Below are 23,861 nucleotides of genomic sequence, written 5' to 3' on the forward strand. Positions count from 1 at the left end.
GAGATGGAAATAGCACCAAGAACAGAAGGTTGCCCGCTTTGAGTGCATTTACTAAGTTATACTTGACCTTCAAAGCTTAGTTAATAAAACATAAGATAGCGGTTTTAATTTTAAACCTTAATACTGTTTGTTATTGTAGAGTGATCTCAGTGTTAGAGCATAGAGTTTTAAATGGATTTGATTTGTATTTTTGGCGTCTAACACAGCCTGCGGATCACAAGGCCTCTCAGCGCTTATGCCTTCAGGCTAACTTGAAACAGATATTCTCAGCAGTGCATGGTCCTGTTAGTCCACATTGCAGTTCCACGTGCTTCACGCTGTCCACCATGCCAACCTTACCTGAAGACAAGGGACAATCAAAAGAGGCACAACACAACAGTTCTCCTCCAGCCAAAGTAAGCACTCTTAAGAAGGTGGTTTCTGATGCTTCTTGGAAACCTGAGACCGAAATATGTTTGTGTATATTTAGGAATTCATAAAATAAAATCTTATCATTGCTATGTATTAGTGTGTTTTGATTAATGGATGAAGCTATGAATGATCTTTCAGTTGATATTCTTAGAATTCTTCAAATATTTTACAGACTAAGGAATGAGAACTGAAGTAGCTCAAGCACTTGTTTATCAACTTGATCTGGAGGCTTATATGTCTGTCTGTTCTGAACCATTTATATGAAAGCTGTCCAAAGATGTCCGTTGTGATGTTATTACTGAAAACTTTAACCTTTGAGAAGAGAACTTAGGCTTGTGCTTCACAGTAGTCTTGAGACATCTAGTGTTGCCTTTACAGATATAGAAGATGCCTATGCAATTTATATGTGTGTGAAAGATGGAAAGGTGCTTTTTGGTCTTCTCAGTGCTTTTTTTGCCACAGCAGTAGCTGAACATATCCTGGAACTATACAGAGCAGGTGGGTGCTCCCCAGACACATCATCATTTGCTACTCAAATTTGTGGCGTCTACATGTTTTTACATGTTTTACTTGCAGATAAATTTTAAAAAATCAATTAGATGATACTTCTTCATTTTGAGTAATTTATACCACTGATAGGAAGTAATTTATGTTCTAATAAGGTGGAAGGCTTTTGAAGGTTTAGCTGAAGTAAAGAACCTTACTATGTTTACAAAATCACAGGTTATCCAGTTGATCCTTAAAGAAGAGAGAATTTATAATTTGGCATGTCCTCAGTTAAAATGTATCACTGCCACTGGACTTTGAGGACACTGTATTCCACACTTTAGGTGAAAACATCCGCTACTTTAACATTGTTGGAAAACATTGTCAGCAGTGAACCCTACACTGATTTGTCATGCATTCCATCTAAATTGCACGTTGTGCTGAGTGTTAGTTTCCTGGCTTAAGATAAACACCCCAGATGGATGCAAGTTCATCAGACTATTAGCTGCGAACATATATTTGGTCAAGAAGTTTTAATTATTTTTTAACTCACCCATGTGAGGAGTATTTAGTACAAAAGACTTGCTGGGTAAAACATACTCAAAGAGAAAAAAAATCTGAAAAGCTAGCAGACATCAATGGATCCAATCCTGAGTGTTGAATGTGCTTGTGAAATGGGAGAAAACGAAGATTCCAACCACTTAATCTTTAAAAAAAAAAAAAAATTTACAGTTTTTTGATTGATTAAACAGGCCTTTTAGAGGTAGGTCTTAAATGAACTATGGTAGTGTGATAGTTCATGAATCAGTTAACTGTGCAAAATGCTTTCTTTTAGATAAATTTTTATTTTAGGCACAAAGTAACAGTGGAAGGATTTTAACCACACACTGCTCGTGAGCCTACTTTAAGTTAAGGATTGCAACTAGCCAATGTTGTGAGAGTTTATTCTTGTTCATACCTGTTATCGCTCTTGGGTCTTGCTGTAGTCCAAGTTCTGCAGCATGACTATGCAATGAATAAAATAGCTTATTGTGAGACAAGACTTGTGAGCAAGGAGAGGGTATCAGAAGGAACTAACAACTGGTGGACTTGTCTTCTGCCTTTGAATAAAACTTTCCAAGTCTGATGTCTAACGATTTCCTCATTCTGTTTCAGGAGATGCTTTCCCCACCGTTTCCCCTCATGCACAAATGCACAGACATTGACAAAACAGTTCTCAGAAAAAGAAAATGAACCTTACGTCACCTGTAGTTTCTAGCTTACTTCAAATATCTTGTCACATGATGGGAAGACCTGAGTTATATTTCTCAATTCTTTTTGAGAAAACAAAAATGGGTTTCCATTTCAATATTTCTTACAGCAGCCTATGTAAACCATGCTGACCAACTGTAAACAATGTTAATCAAAGTACTCATTAGCTCTGTGTTTCTGAGGGAAGTAGATGAGAAATTCCCATTAACACAGGTGTGAGAGTAGTTAGCCTAACTCAAAGAACTTTACCCCTTTGTTTGAAATGTTGTCTGAATTAAGAGTATGTAGTTGAACTCTTAGTTTGTGTGCTGTCTTGTTACAGTAAGTATTGAACATTTCAGAATTGTCTTCTACAGAACCATTTTTCCTACCATAAATCATAGAACTTCATAGTCAGATGTCATTTTAGTAATTTCCATATTTTTGTTTAATTGGTTTATTTCACATGGAATAATAGTATATTATGCTTTCACTGATACTGTTAAAAACTGATTTCAGGTTTTTAGTATTAAAAATGTAGTTTCTATATGTGTAATGCATACCTGCAGCAAAGAAAATTAGATCCTTACTGGTTATGTTAAGATTTATAGTGGCCTATAAACCTGCCTGTACTTTCAGGGTTGGTTATGAGCTGCCATCTTTCCCTCTTTTTAAATCAAAAATCCCTATTTCTTTTTCCAGCTTTCTCCTCTCTTTATATCTTGAACTCTATTTACTAGCTCTTCTGACTGCTGAGGAAAAGTCTCTCATGTTCATAATATTTCTCATACACTGATTTTTCCGTCATTCAAGCTTCTGCATTTCTTTTTTTTAATTATGCCTATTTAAATTTGTATTATACTTTATCAAATCACTGCATATTATCTGTTTGTCTCATGTTTACTTTGTTCTCCTGTCTGTTTCAACTAGATGCAGTTATGATTGAATTTCATTATGTTACTTGCTAAACTCTAAGATTAGCACTTCACTTAGATATCTAAAATTAAGCTTGTTTAAACCTCCATCTCACTTAAAAGACTGCTCTCTGAGATGCATAACTTTCTGAGGCCTTCAAGTAAGTGTCTGTTTCAGGCCAAATTTGTTCTAAAATTCAGTCCAGACTTTTAATTAATTTATAAGAATACTGCCAGGTGGCAGAGGATTTTTTTTTTTTTTTCCCCAGTGCTTTAAAGAATTCAGGTGGTATACAGTAAAGCTTTATCATCTGACTGTCCTGGCAGGGTAGCTCTTTTAGCACAGATTTTTTTATTTTTTTTTTCTCCAATTACTGTTCAAATCCATCCAAATTTGGCTGGATAATAAAGCTTCTAAAAAGGTATTTTCTGTATGCTTAGTGAGGGCTTGGTAGAGCTTAATGGTCAGAATGTCTGCAGATTCTGTCCACCCTGAGTATCCCTGAGCCTCTTAGCTCTTCTGTTGTGGACCAAACTGCATGTGCCACCCTCTCAGCCCTGAACAATCCTCCTGCAATGGCACATGATCATCCTTGTAGAGCGTATGAGTCAGTTCCCACTTGAGCCATAGAGCTGGAGTCAGTTTTAACCCTGTTTTTGTGGGACAAGGGCTTTGGACAAAAAGGAAACAAAGACCTGATAGCGGCAGTCGCTGATACTAGGAGATGAGGCAGCTGTTGGGAATAGCTGAAGAGCAGACTTGTCTGGAAGCTGACACAGAGAAGGCCATTACAGGCAGGCAACGTGAGGGTGATGGAAAACTTCTATATCATCTTGTGGCAGATGTACAACTGTGAGACAGCTTAAGCTTCCTGTTAAAGCTTCTCTTCCAAGATCTGCATATAGCAGCCTGAGTACTCTTCAGGGTATAAAGATTTCTTTTGATTCAAGCCGGCTGGCCCTGCAAAGAGCTTCATGCTGTAGCTCTTCTTGACCCTCTCCTATACAAATATACAATATGTTTGGACATAGGAGGCATGAGTTTTCACCTGTGCAGAAGCTGAACTGCTATAGGTGCTGACCAAGATGAATGTATTCTACCTGACCTGACCTAGCCTTGGCTACAGCCTTTTTCCCTTTTTTTTTTTTTTTTTTTTTTTTTTTTTTTCTTTTTAATGAGCTGTGTTTAGAGTTCTAAATGGACTTGAATGACTTTAAGGCTGATGCTACATAATTCAAAAGCTCTTACTCTTTGGCAATCATGAGATTAGTATAAAAAATGTGCATATGTACTCAGCTGCTTTGTCCTACAAGCAGGGCAGTCACCTAAATTTTTGTCATTGACTGTTAATCAAAATACATTGTCACTTGGCAACATTTTCAAGAATACAACTAAAATTGCTTTTGAACTAGAATCATACAGTGTCAATTGTGTGCACTTGAATGAACTTGCACAAGTTGCGCTTGAATCACATAGTATATCATGCTTTTACATTCTAACATTTCCAATATTACAAGGATATTTTTCTTAAACTTAAATCTTATTATTTTCTTGGTATGTTTTCCCATCCTGCTGTCCTGTGATTGACAATGTAAACTTGCCAAGGCACGTCATATGGGAATTATGAGTATAGAAGTGTGGAGCTGCAAGGAATCTATTTATTGTAGTAAAAATAAAAAGCTATTTACAACAGAATCAAGAATTATAAATCAGTTGTCCAAATAACAGCATATTTTATTACATTTGAGAGGAGGTTATGCTATATACTTTAATATTATACAATTTTCAAAATGCCTCTAGAGTTCTGTGAATTGATCAGAAAACAGTGTTTCAACAAGGAAAAATGCAGCACTGGAGAGACGTTGAAAGGAGTTCTCTTGTATCTGATAGATACTAGCAGTCATGTAACTGTTAGCTTCCATTTCAATTTATACTCTTGACTGCTTGTTTATTGTAACAAACCTCATGACTGAGCTTAGTTCTTCAAGTGGCAGTAGACCACTGAAACAATTATTCATTGATGGCCTTTGTTTCAAATAATTGAAAAGGTTTCATTTCTCTATTCTAAAATGTGGACTTGTTAAACTGTGAGCTGTTATGTGCTTCATTCTGTAAATGCCTAAATTAGTGCTTTTATAACAGCTTCTTTTCACCTGCCTATTTAGTGAATATTACTAGAGTAAATGCTATTCTGAATTCATGGCACTTGTGTCAACCTCTAGTAGGTAAACATTCTTAAAAGGAGCAAGAAAATTGGCAGCAAATGCCATTTCAGTAAAAGCAAAATGAAGTTTATAACAGTTGAATGTGATTGGCTTTGTGCCATGGATAGCAAACATGCTCTTTCAGAATATTCAGAAGCATCACTTCCTAGAGAGGTGGTCAATGCCCCAAGCCTGTCAGTGTTTGAGGCATTTGAATAATGCCCGTAATAACATGCTGTAACTTTTGGTCAGCTGTGAAGTGGTCAGGCAGTTGGACTAGATAATCGTTGTAGGTCCCTTCCAGCTGGAATATTCTAGTCTAGTCTAATTCTATTCTATAATCCTATGCCAACTGAAGTAAAAATTTCTTATGAACTTTGAGATGTAGTTTCAAGAAGCAGTTACAATTTGAGAATTTACAAATTATTCTTTACATTTTAGAAAGTGATTGATGACAGTCCCCTGCCACTTTTGGGAAGCTTTCTCTCCAGCTACAAATACTCATACTGCTATGTTATGTTCTACTTATCTCATGATTGAACTCTAAAATAAATATTGCAGCTTCTAACAGGTGCCTGCACTTTCCCCCACTCTGCATGATTTTGAGGATCACTTTTTTCAAACTCTTGACTGACCGTAACCACCAGATTGCTTATGTAGCCTTTCAACAGTACAGGGGTTGATTTTGTTTTGTTTTGTGTTTGTTTTTTTGTTTGTTTTTGTGAATCTGAGTGTAGTACACAGGGTACAAGTAATTTTTTATTGACTAGAGAGAAATCCAGTTTTTCATTCCACCTTGATGCATCTCCATGTGGGATATCTCACAGGAAACAGATTCCTTCTCTTCAGCTGATTGGTGTCATTGTGGTAGAAGGTGTGGAGTTAAGTTCTCAGGACAAATTATATTTAAGAAGGCAGACATACATTGATATTCAGTGCCAGTTTCTTTTGTCACTTAAAAATTATATTGTCTTCTTAAATATTGCAGTTATATTTTTAAAAAATATCTTTTTCCAATTAATGGGAGGGAAAACTTAGTAGAACACTAAAAAGATAACCTTATAATTATTTTCTACGGTTTTGGATAACATGTATACACTTAACACTGCATTTATTCAAGCTTTTATTGCAGTCTAGTACCGTTTGGAGGTTTTGTGTGCCTAAGTTAGCCCTGTTATACATACCTGCTTTCACTCTTGCATTTGGCTCATAAGTTCACTAAGTGTTGTACGTATACTTCAGTACAGGAATGCTTTGCTATTTAAAAAATCCCTTTGTCTACCATTTTAAAGCTTTCTCATTAGTTCCATGCTTATTGAATTTAGCTTGCATGCATTAAAAATTTGTAATGGAAACAGATATTCCAGGTCTCCATCATCTCTTTTAGCAATTCAAGTGTAGGCCTCTAATTCAGATTTGTTTTACCAAATAAGAGCTAATTCTTAGTTCAGTCATTTTCTCTAAATTGAGCAATACACATTATTTTCCACAGAGTGTCAATATTCAGTGTTTTGAATTTCTATTTAACTATTTTTTTATATTTGTCACAAACCATTCAGGACACTACTGTTGAAGGGACAACATGCAGTACGCCTTCTATTGTTCTTCCAGAGAATGCTGTTACGCCAGACGTAGAAATTGATAAAAACCTGGTTAACAGGTACTGTGCAATACATTACCAATCTATGCATAAATTGTACAGCAATTCCAGGAGCTAGGTTTCTAAAATACTGCTTGAAATGTGTATTGTATTGTATCTCTATTGTAATTTGATCATATTGTCTTTGCATTTTGATGATGATTTTTTGGATGCAGGGAAGCGGGTTGGGGACAGGAACATAACTGGTACCAAAAGAGTAAAGTTTCATATAATACTCAGCCTGCCAGCCTGACTCAGCATACTTTAAATTTACATGAACTTTCTTATCTTCCATAATAGCATAATTTGAAACTAAAACAAAAATGTAAATTAAAGTTTTACATAACTTAGACTAAAAGCTATACCTTTTAAAGTCCATCCTTTTGCTAGCAAATAAAATATGACCTGGTGAGGAGAAAATTGCTTGGTTAAAACCTTTTGTAGATGTACAGTGGTGTGCATGCATGTGCTACAATCCTATGCCTACTGCAAGGATGACTGACAGTTGGATTCCTCATGTTCTGTGCATGGCAATGTGCGATACTGTCCTTCTGTCCAAATTTTAACCTTTACTTAGACCTAGTCAATGAGCAACTGAGACCAAAGCAAGTACAAGTGAGCATTTTTGTGTTTTCTGAAGTAGCCCTCCGTTGGAAATTTTTCAATTCAGTAGCTAAATCCCTAATTCTGGTCTGGTAATTATGTATGTACACCAGTAGTGATGCCTTTAATCATATAAACATTTCCACTAAACTAATAAGAAATTTGTAGACTGATGTAGAGTTAGGAAATTAATCCTTGTTAAGACTTTAAAAAAATACTGTTTTTTTAAATACTAAAGATGCAAGTTCCTCAAGGTATGCTCAGTCACCAGTGTTGACTCTTGCAAATGGGTCCATCTTATGTACAAAGCCTGTGTTGTCTGTCTCTTTCTTGAATTAAAGAACTAGCTATATTAAAAGCTTATTGCAATATTCTTCGTATCATGCTGAAAATAGATACTGCAGCCATAATATTTGCAATCTGTTGTAATTTTTCTTCTATTGAAAGGAAAATGCAGCAACAAACTATGTTGTTTTTAAGAACTTTCTGTTTCCATGATCCTTAAATTACTAAAGTGTGTTTAAAGAGGAAGGAAGGTTTTTGGCAAAAGATGGACTTGCAATGTATGACAGTTTGTATAATACAGATTATTTGTGAGGGCAGAAAATTTCCAAGGAAGGCTTATGATCATAAATATACTTTGCAATTTTTACTAATAGCTTTTGCAAGTATTTTATGTATTTTTATACTTATATCTTCTTTTGACAGATTTAGCATATTACATAGGTCTTTCAGAATAAACCTTCTAATCTTGTGCATAGTATCTTGGTATTGACTTAAAACACATACTGTTTTATAGAACTTAAAGGTGATGCTAGTGAAGCTACTGTTACTGTATGTTGGTTTTTTTCCTTATAAAAATTGTTCGTAGTCTGGCATTGCTGGCTAACTTTGTTTCATAAGATAATATTCTGAGATACTAGAATATCATTATATTATTAGCCACAATCTTTAAAATTTTCTTCTACAGCCAATGAAGGTATGCTCAGTTCTTTTAAAGTCCTGAGTTGATAGCACTGGAAATTGAGTTAGTGGACTTTTTTTTTCTATCTAAAAAACAGATGTGACAAGTGTAGGCTTCTTTTCCAGCTCTCTTCTTTCCCTTCCTCCTTTGTATCTGTTCAGTCCTCCTTCCTGTTTTGATGATGCTGCAAAAGAAACTTCTGTGGCTTGTGGAAAATGGGATAGAACCACATTCCTGATCTTGTGAAACAAAATACGTATCAGCTGAGAATTCAAGTAGATAATGTTTCTGAGTTGGACAACTTAAATGTCTAGCTTGAATACTACAGTACAGTGAGTTTGAAGCAGATGTTTGGGCCCGTTCAGGTAGACAGGGCAAGAATACCACCTTGAGGTTAAGTATATGGGAAAGTAAGCTGTTGAATGGAAATAATAATCTTGTTTGAAGTCGAACACTTCAATTCAATTTTGAGTTGAATTAAGGTTATTTTCAGTCTTCTAATAAAGCATATTTCTTGACCTGGGATTTTAATTTATTGGCCTGCCATTAGACTTAAAATATGGGAAAAATCTAATCAGAAAGTATTGATCATAAATCTATACTATAATTTCCTTATATTTTTAAAGTGTAGTTCTCCTAACATCAAGATTATTTAGAAGTCAAAATGACAATGCAGGCCTTTAAAAGCAACATTGTTAGCTGGATCAGCATTTAATTTTCTGCAGTCGTTTGAGACTTTCACCTGGTTTTCAATGTAGAAAGTTCCCATATTGCTATATGGGAGTGTCAATGTGACAGCCTAAGAAATCATTTCAGTCATAAAACTTAGTTAAGGAAGCACTAGCAATTTACAAAAACTGTTGTTTTTTTTTTCAATTTACCATATTTACATGAGTTTTAATTCATGATAACAAACTAAAGAAATGTAGTTTTTCTGAGAAATCAAAGTTCACAGTGTATGAGGTTATCAGCAAATGTCCAGAAATCCTTTGTGAGCGCAATTTCTGTAATTCTCCTTTCTGCAATCTTCCTTCATTTTCTAGTTGTTTGGAGATGAGAGGAATTGAAATAAAACCTTTTTGTTTTCATTTTTTCATCAAAGAAAATGCTTTCTTTTTAATGTTGTATTTTTATAGAGAAGTAAACCTTTTTTTTGGTGGCATACTCTCATAATTTTTGTTTGTTCATTTTTCTCTCTAGGCCTCGTAGTCCTCATAGGAGGCATTCTAACCGTGCCACTAGAAATTCAACAAGTTCATTGACTTCTGTTGGTAAGAAGTGATTATTCATTTTAGCTAGGATGTTTTCTCTGCAAACATGATATGCAAACGTGATATAGAGTCTGACTGTATTGACTATAGCTTTTTTCCTGTGCATACAGTCTGTAATGCTTGCGCAGGGAATACTGCTAGCATGTTGAATTGTGATCCTGAGTTTATGATCATAAGTGGATTGCATGCAGACAGACCCAGGGAAATATGCATATTGTTAGTTTCTTAAACTTGTTAGATCCTGGCTTAACATTTTAGAAGGCTGGAGGTACAGATGCTTAAAATTCTTGTTGTACGCAAAATACTGTTCAGTAATACTGGTTTTATTACTTTTGAACAACTGGAATTTTTGTAACAAGGAGCTTAATAGACCCTTGAGTCTCAAGTTACTTAGTTTGGCTATCGTATCAGATTAAACTTTAAAAGAAAACAAGCTATCCAAGGGAATTTTCTTAGTTTCTTCACTTTCTAATAGGTCTCTTGCTACATAATTGGTTCTGTTAGTTTTCTGGGGGTTGCCTGTGGAGTAAATTGTTATTTAAGAGGACTAATGGTGTGAATGCGGGTTTGTGAGTACTACAGAGATAAATGCTTATCCTGTTAAGTCAGTGGCAAAGCTCCCATCAGTTCTTAGTCTTGGTATGTTTGCATTTGGATTGTTACTTGTCTCCATTTATGTATTTCCTGCAAAGTAGTATTTGTACAGAGTTGATAGAATGTTTATGCTATTGCATGTAAAGGATGAAGGAATAGGCATATGAGACCTCCTGCCAAAATGGAGGGGAGGGGAGAAGGCAGAGGGAGGAATCAGAAAGGTAGAATAAATTTTAAAAATTTTTGTCTGTACAATGACGTTACTTTCTCCAAGCCATTAACTTAATTTGAGCCAATTATCACTGCTTTATGCTGTAAAGTCATGGACTTGTGTGATCATGGCACACTGATTTTGTGACAGACTTAAAACCAAGCTTATCAGGTGACTATTCCAATACTCCCAGAGGCTTTTAAAGGGAAGCATCCTTTCTGCTATAACTAAGGAACCTAGTTCTTTGGCATCTTGAAACAGATGCATATGTATCTTTTTTGTCTTTACTAAAGCACCAGCAAAATCAGAGCCCTGCTACCTTTCTGATACTCAAAATATTCAGAATAAAATTCTGTTTTATTAACTCAGATTGCTTTTATTAATTGACATTGTGTTAAGGACTCTGGTTAATAAGTTCTTTTTACATGTTTTGATTAAGAAACTCAGATGTGTGGAGTTGTTTTGATCAATATATTGAACATAAGCATGGGGTTTCATGGGGCATTTCTGAGTTTTCCAATAGCGAAGAGATTCCTGGCAGTCTCAGCAAATATTTCTTATAAGAAGCACTGATCTGCTGATGATAGCAGGTCATGCATCTCTAGGGTTGAAAATGGCTACAGCTAAGACTACTTTCCCTAAATTATAGGCATGTTTCTACTTTCTCTTGTATAGGAGGTATAGCATGAGGGAAAAAAAATAATTTGTACTTCTGAAAGTAACCCTAACTTTCTTTGCTATTAATGGTGTATATACCTTTTTTTTTTTCTTTCTACTGGTCAAAACTGAGAGGTCAGAACCCTTTCTGGCAGTATTTAATATATTATTACACATTTAATTTCTCCTTTTTTTGATTTATGAATGTTATTTTGCTGGAATTAATTTATATTTGTGACACTACAAAATACAAAAATAATTTTGTACCTGTGGGATCCTGGGTTATTTTCACACAAATAGAGAACTAGAGATTTTTAAATTTAGCAGAACATCCTTAACATGGCCTTTTCTTAATAAAATAATAAAATATTTTATGTACGTAGTATTTTCACTATTGCACTAGAGTTAGCTTCTCAGCCATGCAGAGAGAAGATGTTAACTATTCATATCCATAAAAGTCAGAATTAATCCTTTCTAGTTTGTGATTCTGATACTTTCATAACTGGGTACTCGGTTGTGTCAGTACACCTATAAAAACGTAGTTGAGAGGCAGCCCACTGAAAGATTGTTTGGAGACTTCGAAGAATTGTAACTTCTTGTGTATTTGCTCCAGTTTTGTGATTAGTCCTTTAAATTCTTGAGTAAAATGTGGGTTTTGGCTGCTTGCATTCAAAGAGAAACTTCCTTTATATGTCCTATAAAACTAAGATGGAGATAAGATCCATGTAAATCGGCTCAGATCCACTTAAGGGGACTTGGAAAATTTAAAATCTGTCCTGCTTGCCAGCAGTTGATTTTAGAGGTAACTAAACTTGTGGAAACTAAATAAACTTATGGAACTATACTTATCAGAGATCAGACTTACACAGAAGAATGATTATCCCTCCATATTCAGAGATGCAGCAGCAAGAGCTGCTCTCTCTCACACCCTCCCCCAAATCTACAATCCAAATTAGGACTTTATGATCTGGATGGGTGGACAACTGGACAGGTGAAATATTGGTTGGATACTTCGGCTCTGAGGGGAGTGACTGGTTGGTTGGACGTTAGCGAAAGGAGAGGTTCACAGCCTTTGGCTGTGTCTTGGAACACACTCAAGAAAATAAGTTTTGCTTTCGATCTTTATCGATGACCTGGAGGAGGATGGAGTGCACTCTCATCAAATTAGCAGATGAAATCAAATTGAGAGAGATTAATTAATATATACTTGAGGGCCATGCTGTAATTCAAAGAGACCTAGACAGGCTGGAGGAATGAGCCAGTAGGAACCTCGTGAAATTCAGTAAAGAGAAATTCAGAGTCCTATGTCTGGGAAGTAATAACCCCTTGCAGTAGGTGCAGGCTGGGGATTGGATGTCTGGAAAGCTGATCTGCTGAAAAAGGCCCGGAGGCCTTGGTAGGCAGCATGTTGAACATGAACCAGCAGCACACCCTTGCAGCAGAGGGCTAACAGCGTCATGGACTGTACTAATAGACACTTAGCCAGTAGATCAAGGAAAGTGTTCATTCCCTTTTGCTTAGCACTCATTAGACTGCATCTAGAAAACCACATCTGGTTTTGGGACCTCCAATAAAAGAAGGGTGTTGTTAAATGGGAGTGAGCCCAATGGAGGGCCAGAAAGATGGTCCAGAGTCTGAAACACTTGCCCTGTGAGGGAAGGCTCAAGGAGCTGGCCTAATTTAGCCTGGAAAAGAGATGGCTTTAGGGGAAACCGAATGCAATGTTTCAATACCAATGAGAAGATTATAAAGAAAACAGATCCAGGCCCATGGCAGGAGGACAAGAGGCAAAGGATGTAATTTGAAACAAATGAAGCTCTAAGTGGATATAAAGAACCGTTCACTCACTGTAGAGCCAAGCACTAGAACAATGTGCCCAGAGAGGTTTTGCATCTCCATCCTTCAAGGTTTTTCAAGAGCAGATTGTCTTGAAAGATCAGCAATCTGGTCTGATTTCACCACTCATTCTGCTTTGAACAGATTGGACTAGATGACCTAAGATGTTGATTTTTCTAAGCTAGGTATTTTCTAATTAAATCTGTTACAAAAAGTCTCCTGTTGGAGGTCTAACTTCCCTGGAAGAAATGTAATTTCATGGGTGTGTATAAAATCATGAACTTGTAGACCTGAAATAGTTAACAAGTGATTCTTTGAACGTTTGTCATTTGTAAGCAGGTGCTGAGATGAGACACTGCAGGAGAAACTAAAGGGAATTCAGAGGAAAAAAGGAGAAAGAGGAAATGGCAGCAAAGGGGAAAGGAAATGGAAGCAGTGAGGAGGCAGAAGGCAAGGCAAATACAAAAAGGCAAAGACGTTGTGTATAGTGAGGAAAATTTACCTGGTTAAGGAAGATAGACATTACTGTGCCTTGCAACTCTTCTTTTGCTGGCCCAAGGAATGTGCCATATGAGGTCCTTCTCTCCAACTTTCAACACACAAACCTTATTGTAAATCAGAACAGGTATTTCATTAAAAATAGATTGCTTTAAGAATGTCCAATCTATGGGCATGCTGACAGCCTTGAAATTGAACTAAATGTATGGAATGAAAAACAAAACAACCCCTCCCTGCCCCACCTCCCAAAAAAAATCTCACTACAGAGAAACCCAAACACACAGCCCCACACCCACAAACCAAAACCCTTGAGGTTTTACTGCTTACTTATGTCCTTAGCTTGTCTGAAGACTGATTGTTCTGTAATGGCTCTTTTTGAATTTAAAAATATTTTTCTTGGATTACCTGATTACCCTCACCTAAGCTGTTCTTTAGTAAGTTGTTCCTATTGCCAAACGGTGTTATAAATTACATCTTCCGTAACAGAGGCATCAGGCTGGGGAGAGAGACAGTCACAACTGGTATTTCTTAGAACACATTCACTAAGCTGTTGTTAATACGATCAAGTTGTTATTAATACTAGATAACTCTTCAGACAACACAGTTACTTATTCACTCATGCAGTTAGTTAACTCACACAGTCACAAATTTTCTCATAGTTACCTGAGAATCAATGTCTGACCTGCAGGCTGTTGTTGATGATAGTGTGTGCTGGTGGCCTTGTACAGATTGAGCAGACTCTTGGTGATCTGTTTATCAGTTCTTGCAGATCCAACAAGTTTACTAGTCTGCAGAGTTTATCAACCCATGAACACCTTGCACACACTACCTTGTCAGCATGGATGTTTCCTTCCTCTGGCCTGTTGTTTTCAGGTAACTGTTTCTCCATACAAGTCTAGGTGCTTATAGAAGCCATTCATACCAACGCACATAGAAAGGGCCTTTCTGACAACAGGCTACATTCTTGGCTTAATCATAACCTGGAGAAGTGTAAAAATTAATTCTCAAGGTTTAGTGGTTTTGACCAATTTAGAAGCCAGGGATTAATGGGTTCTTACTGCAGCTTACTAAAAATTGCTTAGAAAACAACGCATTTATTTAAAGGTCTAAGTGTAAGGCAGTGGGTTTCAGTTTGTGGTCCATGCATTCTCCTGGGTCACAAATCTAACATATCAACAGAAGTGGGTATGAGGAAAAGCAGTCTCTAACAATGCCTTCTTTAACCATTGGATATTCTCATGGGATTTGCAATTCCTTTGACAAATTCTCAGAGCTCCACCACATGGTAGAGATTGATTTGCTTTTTGAAACAGCTTTATAATTCTCAGGCTTTAGCTATTCAACTTTTTCTACCTGCAGCTTTGCCAGATGCAGCTTTACTGTTTTTTCTGCATTTGTGGGAAAAGCTCTTCTATCTGCATAGAACAAAAAGTTTATATTTCCAAACTCTGCACTTTATTTTATAGATTATTTGATGGAATCACCTCTATGTTAAAATTAGCGTGCATAAATCTTTGCAAAGTGAGTTTGTGGGACCTTAGCCTTGAAAAAAATGGACATACAAAACTCATGGAAAAACAGTCTATGACAGAAATGCCATGACTGCTAGTTGAGATGGATCTAATGCCACTTTTAATGATAAATTAGAAAAACTGTATTGGAGACATAGCTGGAAAAGTCAGTTTCACATATCAGAGCGTCTTTGATTGTAGCGACTTAATCTTAGTGGGTTGTCTGTGTTTTTGAGGACTTGCTCTGATCTTGAGAATACAACAACATTAGAAATGAGCAGACATTATTTGTTAAATGCAAGCTCAAAGCTAAATTTATAGATATATTTTGTACTTGTTACTCCGAAATGCCACAGCATATCTGGAAATACGAGGCACAGCTCTAATTCTGATGTTTTCTACCCAGACACCAGCGGTCATGTGATTGATCTGGTAAATGATCAGCTACCAGATGTGAAAATATCAGAGGAAGACAAAAAGAAGAACCTTGAATTACTTGAAGAAGCAAAGAAAGTGAGTGAGAGGTTTCTAATGCGCAGAGGCAGAAAGTCAAGAAGCAGCCTTCCGGAGTCACCCACAGGTAGGTGCGGATTCTGAAAAGAAGATTTATATTCTCCTTCAAAGATCGTCAAAGGCACAAACGAGTGTCTACTGTAATGCATATATTGCTACTGTATATTTGCACTTTGTTAGTTTGAAGGTCAGAATCCCTCTGCCTTTCCTCATAATTCCATATAAAACAGAAATGACCAGTCTCTCTATTCAAGTGTAGCAGTGGAAGATGGTGCGAGTGCCTGTATGACACACTGCAAACCCTGTAGCAGGAAAGCATGAAGTATTTCTATTGGAATCAAAAAAATGATCACAAATTTCTGTTTGTGAAGATTTTCTTCCTAAAGTTCCTATTGTACATAGAATGAAATTCCACCGGCAAGATTCATACTACTGGAAAAACATTCACCCCAGACAAAATTGCATGGACTTTTATTCTGAACATAGTCATATATTAAGCTAAGTGGACCAGATCTTCCTTTAAGAGCAGCAGAATAAAATGCTTTGTTCTAGAATGTCAGTTGAAATTAACTTTTTCCCCTCGTGAAGTGTTTGAAAACTAGGACAAAATGCAGTTTTATTATGAAGTAGGACTTTCATTTAGCTTTGAAATGGCAATTCAAAGCAAAGTTCTATCTTAAAATTGGCTTGACACTTTCTGCGGGGAAAAAAGCCTTTAGTTTTTGAAATCAAATTTTCCTTGTTTTTTTCCCTGAACTTGTGAATCCTTCTCTTGTGTCTACTTCTCTGCAGTGCTTACAGTATCAGAAAACTGAGGAGAATAAGGATGCTGTGTATTAATGGAATTTTAGTAGTTTATGGCAGATACATGAGATAAAACCTGCTCTAAGTTCCTAATTGCGGAGTACAGCTTTGCAATTAAAATGACTTGTCAGGTTCTGGACAAACACGTGGCTGATGACTACAAGATTCATGTTTTAGTCTTATCTGAATTTTAAAAATTCAGAAGCTGCAAGCCTAGAAAGTAAAATAAGCTTTTTTTGTTTGTTTTTGTCTTTGTTTTAATGAAGCAGTTTCCCCTACACTTAGTCCTAAAGTGTCACCAGTAGCATCTCGGAGCAACTCTCTCACTCTTCCAGTTCCATCAGGTAAAATGATCTATGCAGGCTCAAACTTTAACTAACAAAAGCTCACCAAAAATGTATTTTTTAATATTTTCTTGAGGAGAAGTCAAAATCTGTAGATTCAAACATCTCCTCTTGAATATGACAAAACTTTTTTTTAAACATTTTTATTCTTGTGGAGCTGGTAGGTTGCATGTTCTATTTTTTTTATAATTTTCAGTAATAGATTTTTAAGAAGCTTTAATGATCTTTCACTCACTATATTTTAGCTAATTTTTTCCCCTTTTAAATACTATTTTCCACATTTAAATTTTGTCCTTATTTTATTAGGTGGAACTGTGCATGTATGCATTTATGAAAGCTGTAGTAGTAAAAATTTTGAGCAAAACATTGGGATATGCCCTAATCCTGTGTGTGTCTTTCTAGGGTCTGATGCATGCACAACCACTAGTGTTGAGTCAGTATCTCCAGGGCAGGTAAGAAAGAGCTGATGAGTCTGCACGGTAACCTGGTTATTACAGTACTATATTACACTATGCAGTCCCTGAGGAAAATGGGATGGTCGAATACTATTTTATGTACCAAGATTGGATTACTGAGATATGTTTTTCTGCAGTGAGGGACTAATAATGTTTACTCTGAAGACAAAAATGCATGAGGTAACAAGCACTGAAGGATCTTAGAGATCTGTTAAGTGTAGAAGATGGAAAAGATCCAATATAATCCTAACCTATGGAAAAAACTAATCCATAAAATTACTTCATAGATAAATGTGACAAGCAGTGTAAAAATTAAGAGATTCAAAGTTCATTCATTAATATCGATATCTAACATTTGCAGCATAGATGTGAAAGATAACCTTATAAGGGAACTTTTTTTTTTCCTTTTTTGCTAGAATAACAGAACTGTGAAAGAAGATGACAGGCAAACTGCAGAGGTAAGTGTTTCACATTAAATGTTGAACAAAATCTTCCCATTTGTTTTAGCACACAGATTACTTATTTATGTGACTAAAAAGGTGTAGTGGTTTTAGGCTGATCCAGCAACTAAAACTCACACAGTCTCTCCTTCTCCAGTAAAGTAGAGAGGAGAGAAAAAAAACCAAAGGGACTGAGGGTTGAGACAAGAACAGAGGGAGCACCCACCAACCATGGTCCTGGGCAAAACAGGCAGAGCTTTTCTCAAAGCAAAACAGTTTATTAATGATTACTTAGAACGACAAAGGGAAACAAAAACCGATTACTTGAGAGGACAGAAAGAAACAAAACCAGATCTTAAAACCAACACCTTCCCCCTCCCCTTTCCTTTTCCTCCCGGCTCTACCTCCTCCCCCCAGCAGCGCAGGGGGCAGGGACTGGGGGAGTGCAGGTCAGTTCATTCCGTGCTGTTACTGCTGCTCCTTTCTTAAAGGAGAAGGAGTCCTTACACCCTTTTCCCCTGCTCCAATGGATCCCCTACCCACGAGGAAAAATCCACAAACTTCTCCAACGTGAGTCCAGCCCACTGGAAACAATCCTTCCCCACAGATTGCTCCGGTGTGGGCTTTACCACAGTCTCGGGTACTTAGGGAGCTGTAGCCACTCGCTCCGGCGTGGGTCGTCACGCAGACTCCAGATGCCTCTCTGCCTCGTCGTGCACCCCAACACGACCATCCTCAGGCTCAGGCATCTTCTCCCCACGGGCTGCGAGTGGGTCTCTGCTCCACCGAGGCTGTCCTGGTTGCAGGGGGGCCGCCTGCTATCTCACCATCAGCCGCAGGGGAAACTCAGCTCCGGCACACCTCCTCCCGCTCCATCCTCACTGACCTGCTGTCGATGCGGCTGTTTCTCTCAGATCTCAGTCCTCTCCAGGTGAACTCAGCCCAGTGGGCACCCTGGGAGTGGGGTGCCCCCGAGTTCCCCAGCTGGCTCCGCCGCCGCCATTCTCCGTGGGCGGCGCCGGCCCGACGCAGGCAGCTGCCCGGCCGGGAGCCAGGGAGCGGGGGCAGTGCCCTCCTCCCTTCTCTGGTCGATCCTGGGTGAAGCACCCTTTCCGGTTCCTTTGTCCTGACTTAAATAGGGCAATTCGCAGAGGCGTCCTATTGGCTCAACCCCGAGGGGGATGGCAGTCTGATCTGGTGGCCGGAACCAAACCTAACCCGGTTCCAAAACTGGGGAGGTTGCAGGGAGCAAAACCCCACTCCTGCCACCAGAACCAGCCCCCCTCCACATCAAACCATGACAAAAGGCTAAAAGACTGTTCACTGAGTGAATTGAAAAATGATACTTCATTAAGAAATTGTGAAGCACGTGCAAATGTAATGGAGGACAAGGGGCTTACAGCTAGCCTTTACATCCTATCCTGCACCCTGCTGTAGCTCAATTAAAATCAATGTATTAAATACCTTTATAAGTAAAGTAAAAATATCTGCTTTAGTCAGTTTGATGCATGCTGATATTTTAGACGAACATCCTCTTCCAGACTCCTTTGGTTCAGTGGAAGAGGTTACTGTACCTTGTGTTCTGCACCACTGATGAGATGTTACTGCTCCACATGACTATTGGTAATATCTGATGGCCCTTTAAAGAGATTTTGCTGTGGGTGGATTAAGCAATGCTTATAAAAACCCATATGGCAGCAGAATTTTGGAGCAGTAACTGTGAAGGAAAGGAGTAGCAACATATCTAAGGCAGATCCCACAGTTAGATTGTATGTTGGTTGCCTTAAGTTGCTGAGACAGGTGCCCTTAGACAAAATACAGATTCTGTACGAAAGTAGGCAAGGTATAGGCAAATATTCTTTTGCCAGCTCTCCTGTAGAGATTGCAGCCAAATTATAGTCTATGGTACTGCACACAAAGTAAGAATAGAGAAATTACAATATGTGCTTTAACTTAGTGTATAAGCCCAGGGGTTTTTTCCCTTGGAAAGTGAGGGACTAATGGAAAACAATCAAAGGAAAGTAACAGTGCTGTAAGATACAGAGCTAAAGGTGTGTACTCAGACAAACCTTACATTAAGATGATGAGAAACATGACTATATGAGAATTGCTATAAAGGACTGTTGAGTGGGAGTAGGTTATCTCAAAAATTCAGATAAGAGATTCCTAATTCAGTGTTCTTTCAAGTGCCTTTTAAAAATTCTTTCTCTCATCAACAGCACATGTTTAAAAGCAAATGTCACGGAAAAGGAAGTGGCTTTCTACAGTGAAAATCTGTCCTTGGGCAGGAAAAAAGAGAAATCTGCACTTGTTTCTCCGTTTTATGTTTGTCTCTCTACTTTCAGAATGCTGCAAAAGGATTAATTGATCGAAGGCAGAATGATCAAAGAAAGATTTCTCAGGGAAGATTGGTTCCTCGTTCTGCTGGTTTTGAAAACTCCAAAGAGAACCTCTCAGAGCAAAAAGAAAACTTTGATCCACGTAAACATATGGATACTTTACCTAAATGCTCTCCTTCAGGTGGTGATGGTGGCAGAATGTCTCTTAACACTTGCATGAATGTTTGTGAAAATGAACTTGGAAAATCATTCCTCAAGAAAGCAAAAGAAAATGATGTTCCTCTAAGAACCTATCTACCAGGGCCAGGAATAGGGAATATAGACTCAAAGCTAAAAATTCCTGTTCCAGAAATGAGGGACCATAAAGTTTCATGTAAACCAGAATTTAAACTGTGTGGACTGCGTCCTCCTCTCTTACGGGCTGTATCATGGGATAGCTTGGAGCCTGGACAGAAAGATAAAACACCTTTAAAATTACCATCTGAGGAAGATAAAAGCTTTGTTGTTGGTAATAAATCCAACAATCAATTAAAAGCATTCAAAGACCTTCAAATCCAAGTTCAACCAGTTCGAATGCAGAAATTGACAAAGCTCAGAGAGGTGAGTCCTGCTCATCAGTTGTATCGTGTTTTAAAGTTATTTTCATATCATATTAAAATTTCAACTTGCTTAGCGTTATTTTTATCATTGAAAGAAACATATGGTAATATAATGGGAAACAGTTTCAGCAAAATCAATACTGAATTGTATCATGTTTTTCCTTTGCAACTTTAGTAAATTGTAACCGGTAACTAAATTCCATGGAATTACTCTATTTCTTAGTTCTCTTCAAATATGCATTAACTGCATTGTAGTCTCTCCAATACGTACATATTCATGTGTGTATGGTCTTGCACATGCAGGTTTTGGCCCCCAGGAAAAAATTGTAATACTGGTGTCAAGAAGGTACTACTTGCTTTCATTGTGACAGAAAGGTGGTCTAAAATAAAATATATCTCGTTTTTGCATCGTTTACATGACCTATAAACAGGAAGCAGTTGATTGACAATCATGTAATTTGTAAAACGTACTTGGGACTAAAATGATCTATTTTGATTTCTAAAGAGAATTTTAGATCTGAAGAATCTTTCCTTCCTCAGGATGTAACAACATTCTCTTTAAAAGGGTCACTTACACTTTTACATCCTTTGCTTCCCTGTGCTATGCTTTTTCTGCTCCTTCGGAATTGTCCTCAGATCCACAGGCTCTCACAATATATTGACTAATTGGCTGATTTCTGTATGAGTGTGCTGAGACCTGCATATAAACGGAAATCTTTAACCAAAGTTTGAAGATGGTTACTGTACTCTTGTTCGAGGGCTTACAGGCCTCTGTCTGCCATGTACTATATGTGAACTTTCTTTGGATCTAAAAATCACTTTTACTTTGTTCTGCTGAGTGTTTTTGAGTCCTGTATTCGTTGGTATTGTATTCTTCCTTCTAAGGGCAGTAGTCCTGTCATTCAAGAATACAAGCCTTTGCAATAAGATTACATTTGCAAGATGTCAGGAGACAAGAAATTGTTTTAGTATGATTTTTTACTTATTGAACATTCTCAAAAAATGTCTTGAAGCATCCAGAGTTTTAAAACTGGGGGTCTCTGAGAGGAAGGGCCAGACTTACAGTTCCTAATTCTAACATGGTGCAGATGTATCAGCTTCTTGAAGGACAGACTTGAACTACAAAATCTATAAACTAATCTGTTGTGAAATAATTGTCTAAATGATTGGTAAAAATCAGAATTAAACCCTAAGAATTAACCAGTGTATTGAAAATAGTAAAAATGTCATGAAATGATAAACCCCCATCGTAAAGTAACTACCATGTGTGTATAGCAAAAACAACCTTTGAAAGAAAAGGAAAAAAGTAGTAGTTACTTTCCTTAACAGCCTAATATAAGTATTTTCTTTGACGTCCAGTAGTTAATATTTTAAGATGAACACAGGGCTGACAGGTGAGGACCTCAAATTCTGCATTTAAGTTATTTCATTCCCATTGTATTGCTTGAGAATGGCAGCTTAGTTATTAATCTTCTCCTGTTTATATAAGACACATATTCTTAGCATATATGTACTGGAAGTTTTGATTATAGAGACACTTGAGCCACATAATTTTGAAAGTCCTAGAAGTTGTTAAGCACAAAGAGAGTCAGAAAATTAATACAACATGATATATAATTCCATTCAGATGAGATTTGAACTCTGTCTCCAGTAAGAGTTCTCTACTTATGAACAAAAGGAAGTGTATGTGAATTTTAAACATATTTGGGAATATGAAAGTAGAAAATGAGATGATAGAGAGATAAGGTAACAAGGTTTAATCCTTGAGAATACATTCTTGCCTACCTGTAAGGAATAAGGCAGAGTACAGTAACAGCGAAGTATTAACTTGCAGCTGTAGCATACCAAACTTCCATGTGAATAAATCCTACTGAATAAATCAAAGTGATAAAGTCTCATGTATCTGATTTTATGAATTTTCTCTCCTTTCTGGGATATTTGCTTGTTACTATGGCTATATCCAAAATTGCTTTTTTCACTCTTATTTACTAAAACTCTAATTTACCAGAACTCAGTTTTTCTACTTGAGTAAGGGGCACATCTTATAAATCTCTGTTTGCCTGACCAGGAATTTTTCTAAATAATGCATATATGAAATTTGAAATATGTAATATTTAAGAGTATGTGTGTGAATGTACATGTACCCATGCAATATAGCATCTGACTATAATTTAATAGAAATATCTCTGTTATGTTTATTGACTGAAGTTATATTTACTGTTCACATGGCAGGGATATTTAAATTGAGATTTCTAGTAAAGTTACTTAGAAACGTTACTGTTTTTCTTAACAGGAACATATTTTGATGAGAAATCAAAATTTAGTCGGACTTAAACTTCCTGAACTTAGTGAAGCAGCTGAACAGGAAAAAGGTGCAGTATCATAAAAGCTGGAAGGAATGTTTGTTTGTTATAAACTGATTTTTATAATTGACTGACATGGAGAGGAAAAAAAAAGCCATTCTTCAATTGCAATAGTAGTTGTAATGAAGCAGTCGTTGAGGAGGGTAGTAAATAATGAATGAGAGACCAATAATTGGAGTACCTGAATTTCTTGATGATCTGAGCCAAGAAGGTGCTGTAGGTGTTATTACAACCAAATTAAAAGATGCATACCTGGAACAGAGTCTAGCTTGTACTTAATTGGTGGAGGACTGTCTCAAGTTTCAGTGACTTTCTGAAAAAAAGTTTCAGCAGTGATGGATTGAATAGATGTGACTGCTGCAAGATATTGTGGCCATAAGGGTGAATTTGATCCTTGAAAGTGTAAATAAGAGGCATAATGCTTTATTCCTGCTTTTTTATTTAAGTATATGCATGGCAAATACTGGAATGGCATGTTCATTTCTGGTCCACAGCTCTGTGTCAACGTGGATGAGTAAGAGTAAGGCCAGAGAAAAGACATGTGATTGAAGGATTGGAAAAATATGCCTTACAATGATTGTGTGGGTGTTAGCTCAATTTGTATGATTTTTTAATAATGAAAAGGCTTAAAACTCTGCACAAATGAGAAAACAGAAATCTAGCGCCAAATGTTGTTTCCAATCTAACACAAGAAAAAGATTTGATGCCTGTAGGCTCCATCTAAAAAGAATCAGAGTAGAAATAAAGACCAAGGATTGTCCTGAGGACAATTGTCCTTAGGACAATTCAACAACTGGAAGGACTAAATATCAGTAGTGCTGAGTGATCAATTGAAAATAGTTAAACCAAAATTGTATATTTGTTTGGAAGTAGTTAAGTCAGAACTTGTTCAGAGTGTTTTTAAGGCCACATTAACTGAAATAGGATGTGGTTAGGTTAATATGAAAGGAGCTGAAACTGACTGTCCAAGATTC

The 23,861-nt window shown here is 37.0% G+C and overlaps 1 protein-coding gene across 2 annotated transcripts in view; it reads left to right on the top strand.

Moving 5' to 3' along the window:
* Positions 1–326: 326 nt before the first annotated feature.
* The window catches only part of IRAG1 (inositol 1,4,5-triphosphate receptor associated 1), a 42,470-nt gene continuing 18,935 nt past the window's right edge, over positions 327–23,861 (top strand). The window contains exons 1-9 of one of the 2 annotated variants that reach the window (XM_009982427.2): positions 327–395; positions 6,806–6,906; positions 9,653–9,723; positions 15,437–15,610; positions 16,614–16,691; positions 17,094–17,143; positions 17,563–17,604; positions 19,932–20,525; positions 22,818–22,896. In XM_009982427.2, coding sequence (XP_009980729.2) covers positions 327–395; positions 6,806–6,906; positions 9,653–9,723; positions 15,437–15,610; positions 16,614–16,691; positions 17,094–17,143; positions 17,563–17,604; positions 19,932–20,525; positions 22,818–22,896 — 1,258 coding nt within the window. The remainder of the gene's footprint in view (positions 396–6,805; positions 6,907–9,652; positions 9,724–15,436; positions 15,611–16,613; positions 16,692–17,093; positions 17,144–17,562; positions 17,605–19,931; positions 20,526–22,817; positions 22,897–23,861) is intronic. The other variant, XM_086613014.1, reaches the window with a different exon arrangement.

This window comes from Tauraco erythrolophus, chromosome 6, assembly GCF_009769465.1.
Source record: "Tauraco erythrolophus isolate bTauEry1 chromosome 6, bTauEry1.pri, whole genome shotgun sequence".
NCBI lineage: Eukaryota > Metazoa > Chordata > Aves > Musophagiformes > Musophagidae > Tauraco > Tauraco erythrolophus.